This window comes from Pinus tabuliformis, chromosome Q (genome assembly GCF_031772625.1).
Source record: "Pinus tabuliformis cultivar Carrire ecotype Pingquan chromosome Q, CPIR1, whole genome shotgun sequence".
NCBI lineage: Eukaryota > Viridiplantae > Streptophyta > Pinopsida > Pinales > Pinaceae > Pinus > Pinus tabuliformis.
In genome coordinates this window covers 930,314,585-930,323,901 of record NC_142296.1, presented here as the reverse complement: position 1 = coordinate 930,323,901, position 9,317 = coordinate 930,314,585, and the positions used below count along the sequence as shown (strand labels likewise).

The 9,317-nt window shown below is 33.8% G+C and overlaps 1 protein-coding gene across 1 annotated transcript in view; it reads left to right on the top strand.

Annotated features, from left to right (window-relative positions):
• The first annotated feature begins 327 nt into the window (after positions 1-327).
• The window catches only part of LOC149222513 (uncharacterized), a 70,457-nt gene continuing 61,467 nt past the window's right edge, over positions 328-9,317 (top strand). The window contains exons 1-3 of the mRNA XM_089385475.1: positions 328-444; positions 600-675; positions 993-1,061. Of these exons, the coding sequence (XP_089241601.1) occupies positions 338-444; positions 600-675; positions 993-1,061 (252 nt within the window). The 5' untranslated portion in view covers positions 328-337. The remainder of the gene's footprint in view (positions 445-599; positions 676-992; positions 1,062-9,317) is intronic.

Genomic DNA, 9,317 nt, shown 5'->3' with positions numbered 1-9,317 from the left:
TCCACCAGATGATGTACGGTTATTTCTTTTTGAAATAAATAATAATCTAGCTTTTTTCGTACTGGAAAAAAGATATAGAAGTCTAAATCGGTGGAGTGGGTGAGATCCTTGTTCAGTTTTATTAAATTTGGCTCTCACACAAGAAGCACAGCTATATGAAGAATTCCTGGTTTTCTGAATTCGGTTAACTCTCAATTTCCAATTTGGTTTAATCTAGTTACTTCAAAGCTCTCATGCCTTGTAATGCCATGGCAGAAGCAAAACGGCTGATCTGATTTGTTGAGTATTTCTGCTACTCTGACAGTGCGTGCTATGTTTGGTAGGTGAAGCTATAAAAATGGCAGTTGACTTACCTTCTGCTTTTGGCTGGGTAGTGTTCGCTGCTTTGGCATATGGAATGCTCATTGCGTGGATGGCCTTTAAGGTCGGACAGGCTAGAAAAAGGTAAATTAATAATTATGCGAGACTTGGTTTAACTAGAAAAAATTTAGGGATTAATATTGACTAGTGTTAGAGTAGATATGCTAATTGTATGCTTAAACAAGTAGATCATTTATTTTTTATGAATTGGCCCGCAAGTATTTTTTTCGCTTCTGCAGATATAAGGTCCCTTACCCGAAATTGTACGCCATTGAAAGTGAGACCAAGGATGCAAACATGTTCAACTGTATTCAGGTGACATGTTTTGTTTTTTAATATTCAATTCTTTTGTTGTCAAATCTGATAAGTTGTTCCCATCCAATTTATTACCCTGTATATCTCTCTATTCCTGAAAATTGCAGTGTCTTTGGTTTTTTTTTGTCTGGGTAGCTTTGTAATTTATTGTTTTTTTAATAAATATTTGCTAAACTTAAATTTTTTTTTGGACTTCTCACTATTTATCAAATTCAATTATATTCTCTGAATCTACGATCAAGATAAAGATAACGGAAAATATCACCCTGAATGGTGTATTTTTTATGTTTAATCAATTATTGATGGTTTGGTTACAGCGAGGACATCAGAACACTCTGGAGGGAACGCCTGTGTTCCTTTTGTTCCTCATTTTGGGTGGCTTACAGGTACTGTGTTAATGTGTTTTTTTTATTTGAAATGGGTTGTATTTTATTTTCTCCGAGGAGATGAGACTGGATAGGTGATTCATCTTTGGACCAGTGATTGTGGAAGTGGGATGTAGTTTCCATCCAAATTAAGTTACACATCTATGAGAATAAGTTTGCAATATCCATTAATGGGGTTGTGAACACTTAGTTTGTTGGGTTGATTATGGATTTACAATATTTTTTCTGTTTTTTTTCACTGTGGTTTATGGTTATTGAGTGGTGGTTATCCATGGGTAATAATTTGAACAGATTTACTGGAAGGACACTGTTTTGTTTCTATTGGAAGGACATTTTTTTTTCAATTGTGGTTTACAGTCACTGAGTAGCCTTTACATCCACCTGTAATAATCCAGGTAGATCCACCAGAAGTTTTTTTTCAACTGTGATTTATGGTCACTGAATGGCCGCTACATCCATGTGTAATAAGATCCACCGGGTTATCTAGTCAAACCTACCCCCAAAGGCCTAAATGACAACCTAGCGAGCAACAAGAACTCAGCAATTTAACTATCTATAAAAGTTGATAATTTTTCTATTATCATTTTCATTAATAAAATTGTAAAAATTTCCATTTTAAATAACATTACTGCATTGCTTTATTGCGAAGGAAATTAATTCTTGTATTAAATGGAAGCAAAACAGTTCCTTACTTTCAGAGTGCAAAGAATACAAATTTATAGCCTATGCCCTAGCCTCTAGCTCCCCCAAAACCCGTGGGACATGAACATGAGATCCAGCTCCTACATCTAACATATCACAATATTTTCTTAAGGAACATATATGATTTGAATATTAATGGCTATAGAATCTAGGATTAAGAACGTGTTGATTTTATTTATTATTATATGCATTTTCACTAACTTACCGCTTTGGCTTTGGATATTGCTTGCAGCACCCTATAGTCTGCGCCATTTTGGCTGTTTTGTATTCTTTATTACGGTATCTCTACTTCACAGGCTACTCAACTGGGGTTCCTGAAAATAGAGGGAGATACGGGTATGCATATGGCCTAACCTTACAAGCTTAGTGATAAAGTAGAATAAAGTTTAGTGAGATATTATTTGTAGGTTGAAACTAAAATACTTTTCTGTGATTTTGTGTGCTCAGGATATATAGCGGTATTCCTGTCTTCGGATTGATGTTTTGCACCTTCTCATTGGCATGGGATCTTGTGTTCAAAGTTCCTAATTATGAGTGGCATTAACCAATGAGATCTTGTGTTCAAAGTTCCTCATTATGAGTGGCATTAATTTAGAAAGAGAGGAAAATTTTACAATCTAGAAGAGGTGTAATTTTTTTATTTTAAATTTCAAGTTGTCATATATTTAAAGAAATATATATATTTGGTAATACAAAAAAATAAAAACAATATTTATTATAATTAAAAAAACAAAAATAAATATACACAATGTGTAGTTTGTGTAAATATTTTTATGTTTGGTGTTAAAAAAATCACTATAAATAAAATATTTTGATATTCATATTAAGTAGCATTATTTTATATTAATTTTATATAAAAAATAAATAAGTAAAATGGAAAAAATTATTATTGCCCGGAATTTTTTAGTCAATATGTAAATATGTCAAGTATCCAATAAATAAAAATAATAAAAACAATTTTGGCTAAAAACCAAAAATCTAAATAACCATATAGATACCATTGAACCAAAATCAATAATTTATAATATACATAATGGAGCCCCTATTAGAGGATTCTTCAATGTTTTGATCTCAACTCTTTCTTGTTGAGAGAAAAACAAGACCCTGGCCACTACAATCATTAATTCAAAGTGCAGTGATATTATTTGTGCAAGTCAGACCATAAGAGGCTTTTTCCTTGTTCTACTTTTTAACCATGTTGTGTTCCTGCCTTTAAATTTATTGGACTTACATAGAACCACTTATGCATACCAAAAAAATTAATGGAATAAGAATAGTTCAAAAAATAATTTGATCAAAATTTTGAAAATTCACACAAATTTTTTAACAGTAAATCCATCTCCATTTTGTAAAAAGGTAGAAAACAAGTTTAAAACATAAAAACATGATTCAATCTATCTGATGTGTTATCTTATATCTTTCTTCCATTAAATTTTATATAACATTATGAATTATGACATGAGTTGTAGCTTTTTCATGAGTTAAACTCAACATGAGCTATAGCTTTTTCTTGAGTTAAACTCAATTAATAACCTTTTTGTTTTATCCTATTCATGAGTCAGTATAATCTGCAATATTAATGGTTCAAAATAAACTCGGAAATCAATTGGAAATCAATAATAATATCCATTTGTATTTATGATTAGCATGATTCTTTATCTTGCTCTCTTTTAACTTCTTTTTATTTCTAAAGAAACCAATAGGCTATGTCAAATTTCCAATTACAAATTTTAGATTTTAGAGGAAAACAGAAGACCGAGATTGTTAGGTTTAGAAGTAAACATTATTCACTATTATATCAAATTATTATGTATATGTTTATAAGTAAAACATTATTCATTATAAATAATATTAGATTTATAAATATTAGTTTTTACAGTTTGGATAGAAGAAATGTTTGATGCTTTTAAGTTAGGAAGAACTATCTTTTACAATCTCATGAAAATAAAATATTTATTATTATTCCAAAGTATGAAACTATGATAAAGAAAATGATATTTGAAAAAAAACAGTTTAATAACAAATTCTCATGTTTCAAATTAAGGAAGAGGCGTTTTTGACAATCTCATTTAAAAAAATAAAATTTTAAACAATTATATTTTTATGGATTTAACATTAATTAGTATAACTTATTTAGTTGGTTTTAGTGCAAACATTTTTAAAGGAAGTTAAAACATTTGTAAAGTTAAGCTTTCTTACTAGAAGTTCAATGAGAGATTTTACATATGGAAGAGATGTATGATGCATTAGGAAGAAATATCCTTTACAATCTAATGAAATATATATATATATATATATATATATATATATATATATATATATATTGCAGGCTTTAAATCATCATTAAAAAAAAAAAAAAATTGAAAAAAAATGTTTTAACAAGTATGTTCTCTTAATAATCAAAATTAAAATCAAGCATGCATTTTAAATTTGATCAAACTCAAAATTTTGTAATCAAGGGAAAAAAACCATCTCTATGTTGAAAATAGCAACAAGAAATGATAAAAATAGAATCCAAAATATTTCAATTTTAGTTTGTCCTTAATTAAAATTGTGAATTAAATTCGAATCTAGTCTCACCAACTGCTTGGAAATAATTAATTAATTCATTATGGATTAATTAGCTGGAGAAATTCAAGTTAGAAGTCTTTTTGAAGTCATGCAAGAGTTATCCCTCAAATTAAGGAGATTATCCCTTAATTAAGGAGATAAGATTGAGTTATATTTGAGTTGTAATTCGTTAACTCAGTTTACTCAGTTAAGTCCAGCTAAATTAGTTCCAAACTATTTGAGGAACTAATTGTGAGTTATCAGTCAGTTGATGCATGCATGCATCCAACCAGTGTACTCGAGATAACTGAATATTCCCTCATCAGAAACTCATGCATGTCTATTCTAAGAAAGACCCAGTTAAGCTAAATGTTAAGGACAGTGTACTATCAGTTGCATGTTTTCTCCTATAAAAGAAACTCATGCATGCAGTCAAGGTAAGGTTCCTTGAGGATTGTGCAGTTCCGATAGTGTGTTAGAGCAGTGTGTGATAGCAGTGTTACACTGGGTGAAGGAGATCATCCCAGAGGTAACTGTGCAAAGAAATAAGAGCTTGGAGGGTAGAGAAGAAGGCTTGTGAGAAGTTTTGATTGCCTGTGAGCATTCAGGAGGATTGTACTGAGAGCTGACTAGCTGTGACAGCTAAGGCTTTGTATAATTCTAATATATTTCCACCTTGTATGATAATACATATAGTGGGGTTTTTAGCTGAGGCTTTCCCCTGAGTATTTTATGTGGTTCATGTGCATTCATTCTTCTTCTTCTGGTTATATGTGTTCAGCTCTGATTCAACTCAATCTTTAAGCTTCCGCAAATTGATAGTAGAAGTAGATTATAGTATTTTTGCTTTAGTTATATTGCTTAGTAGTGTGGGAATAACTATTTTTGAGTTGTAATTAGTTAGCTTAGTTTATTGTGTTAAGTCTAGTTAAATTAGTTCCAAACTGTTTGAGGAACTAATTATGAGTTATCAGTGAGTTGATGCATGCATGTACTCAACTAGTGTACTCCAGATAACTGAAGATTCCCTCATCAGAAACTCATGCATGTTTGTTCAGAGAAAGACCCAGTTAAACTAAATGTCAAGGACATGTTACTATCAGTGGCATGTGTTTTCCTATAAAGGAAACTCATCCATGCAGTCAAGGGAAGGGTTCCTTGAGGATTGCGCAGTTCTGACAGTGTGTTAGAGCAATGTTACACTGGGTGAAGGAGATCATCCCAGAGGTAAATGCGCAAGGAAATAAGAGCTTGGAGGGCAGAGGAGAAGGCTTGTGAGAAGCTTTGATTGCATGTGAGCATCCAAGAGGATTGTACTGAGAGCTAACTAGCTATGAGAGCTAAGGCTTTGTATAATTATGATGTATTTCCACCTTGTATAATAATACAGATAGTGGGGTTTTTAGCTGAGGCTTTCCCCTAAGTATTTTCTGTGTTTCATGTACATTGATTCTTCTTCTTCTGGTTAAATGTGTTCAGCTCGATCTTGCTCAAATCTTTAAGATTCCACAAAGAAAATTGATAGTAGAAATAGATTATAGTATTTTGCTTTGGTTATATTGCATTATCGGTTTAATCTACAGTCATATTTTCTACATAGATCTCAGAGGTAGATTTGTAGAGAATTTGCAGAATTTCTACATGGTATTAGAAGTTTTTTTTTTTTTTTTTTTGGTATTGGAGCCTACCAAATTTGCACCTGCAACCCCAAACTTCAAACTTCGAATTCTCTTCTCCGTATACTATTCACAGCTCCGATAAACCTTGCTCCGATACCATGTAGAAATTTCTCTATATATCAGCGAGCTCTAATACCATGTAGAAATTCTGAAAATAATTAATTAATTCATTATGGATTAATTAGTTGAAGAAATTCAAGTTAGAAGTCTTTCTGAAGTCATGCAAGAGTTATCCCTTAAATTAAAGAGATTATCCCTTAATTAAGGAGATAAGATTGAGTTATATTTGAGTTGTAATTAGTTAACTCAGTTTATTGAGTTAATTTCAGTGAAATTAGTTCCAAACTATTTGAGGAACTAATTGTGAGTTATCAGTCAGTTGATGCATGCATGCACTCAATCAGTGTACTCTAAATAACTGAATATTCCCTCATTAGAAACTCATGCGTGTCTATTCTAAGAAAGACCCAGTTGAGCTAAATGTCAAGGACTGTGTACTATCAGTTGCATGTTTTCTCCTATAAAGGAAACTCATGCATGCATTCAAGGTAAGGTTCCTTGAGGATTGCGCAGTTCAGACAGTGTGTTAGAGCAATGTGTGAGAGTAGTGTTACACTGGGTGAAGGAGATCATCCTAGAGGTAACTGCGCAAGGAAATAGGAGCTTGGAGGGTAGAGGAGAAGGCTTGTAGAAGCTTTGATTGCCTGTGAGCATCCAAGAGGATTGTACTGAGAGCTGGCTAGTTGTGATAGCTAAGGCTTTCTATAATTCTGATGTATTTCCACCCTGCATGATAATACAGATAGTGGGGTTTTTAGCTGAGGCTTTCCCCAGAGTATTTTCTGTGGTTCATGTGCATTGATTCTTCTTCCTCTGGTTATATGTGTTCAGCTCTGATTCAGCTCAATCTTTAAGCTTCCGCAAGTTTGATAGTAGAAGTAGATTATAGTATTTTGCTTTGGTATATTGCATTATCGAGTTAATCTATAGTCAGATTTTCTACATAGATCTCAAAGGTAGATTTGTATAGAATTTGCAGGAAATTCTACATGGTATCAGAGCTAGCTGATCTATAGAGATATTTCTACACTCTACAGCACTAACAAGTATAACACCCACATTCAAAACATTTCTGGAACATAAAAGAAAATTCATATAACTTAAAAATTATGTAATTTAGTGGGTTTTTGTGACATCCCTCACTTGTGGGGATAGTTTGTAGTGTTATTTTTTAATGTAGTTAAAGACTCATTGGAAATTATGAATGTTATGTATATAAATAAATAACTATATTTTTGAGAAATGTTTTAGGAAAGATTTGCCTACAAGATTATGGAATGGATGGATGTTTGACAAGATTTCATGCTCAAATAGTTAAGACAGTTAAGGGTTAAGGGTTGGAAGTTAGCTGTCGGATTCCTCTCTTTAGGGAAAGGTAATCTCGAGAGGCCAAGAGGGTTGTTGAGGAACTTGAGGCAGGGAGAGGAAAAGAAGAGGACATTGTTATTTTGGTTTTGCCAAGTCTGACAGGACATGAAGAAGCAAACCAGATTTGAGTTCTCGAGATGGGTAGTGAGTGGAACCCAATAAATTCTCTGAGACCGAAGCTGGTTGGGACCAAGTGGTCAAGAGACAAGTTAGTCTCACTATTTTCAACACGAAATTGGCTTGGGGGGAGTACCAGGTGTGAGTCTGGTTCTCGTAGGTTAGGAGGAGCATTCTCCTTTCCGTAATCTTGTGGTGGACCACTTCGAGAATAGATAAGTGTTTATAATTTGGTACTTCTACTAATAAATTTAAGAACAATGGAATTTATATAAGAACAAAGAAACTTTGTGTGATTTCCTTTCTCGTGGTTGGGAGGAGCATTCTCCTTCCCGTAATCTTGTGGTGGACCACTTCGAGAATAGATAAGTGTTTATAATTTGGTACTTCTACTAATAAATTTAACAACAATGGAATTTATATAAGAACAGAGAAACTCTAAGTTGATTTCCTGTTTGCGGTGAGTTGATATGGATAAGGGTTTGCGGTGAGTTGATATGGATGTCATCGCATTACTCTCGAAGATACAAGATGTAGAGGTAAGATGGAGTGACATGGGAGTGAAATCGTGAGGGAAAACTCCCAAACCTTTGTACATCGTGGGCGAAATATGGGCTATGCGGATGAACGAAAGCTCGTTGCCAAGAAAACACCAGTATTTTTCCCTGCTCCGTCAAATAAAATCCATGGTGTTACACCTCAGAGAGAAAAAATGTTCCAACCTGTGCAGGAATGCGAAAAAGAACAAAGAGAAATGCATATTACCGATGGATAAGGGTTTGCGGTGAGTTGATATGGATGTCATCGCATTACTCTCGAAGATACGAGATGTAGAGGTAAGATGGAGTGACATGGGAGTGAAATCGTGAGGGAAAACTCCCAAACCTTTGAGAACTTGCAAAGCAACATTCAGAGGCATTAGAGGGTGAGGATGAGGGTGAGGATGCCCTGCAAGGGGAGGGTGGTTACCCTTTAACACCCTACCCCGCATCTCCACCATCCAAACATTCACCATGTATCCCGACCGTCAATTCGACAACAATCCCAAAGTCCTGCTCTATTGTGGATCTTTTCACGATCCCAAGACGTGCAAATGTCGCGTGGTGCGAGGAGAAGCGAGTTCTGGAGGGTTCGTAAGAACTAGGTTAACAACCCACCATCCACCATAGTTCATTTCACAGATAATGCGATTAGAGATTGATCGATTTGTGAATCAAAACCCTTATGTTAACTTTATGAACAAAGACATGATGTATGCTAACATAAATCCTTACCTTATATTAAATAATACAACGTTTTCCAAACTAAATACCATGCTATAGACCATGTTATATAATGTATACGTGGAAAGGGGCCACAGTTAATAATTCATCAGTAAGTAAGGACTAATTAGATGGATAAGTAAATAAGGATTAATTAAATAAATGGAAATTTGTTATGTGGGGACGTTATAGGTGGTATCAGAGTTAGGTTCTACATTGAGGACCTAATTGGATACAACAAAATTGTGTTGTGTGTGTTCACAGAGACAGAGAAAGGAAGATCACTATGAGGAGAAGAGGTGGATCTACTTCCACACCATCAGCGAGATCCAACATTGAGTGTGATTCAATACAGGTAGAAGGAGCTAACCTTGAGCTATAGATTCAATTGGAGAATGAATCTCGTAACATGATTGTCGCAATGATGGAAACAATTAAGCAACTCCATTTGGAAATGGCAACCCTTCGAACTGAAAATGAATGTTTGGTATGTGAGCAAGAACACATTATGAAGAGCT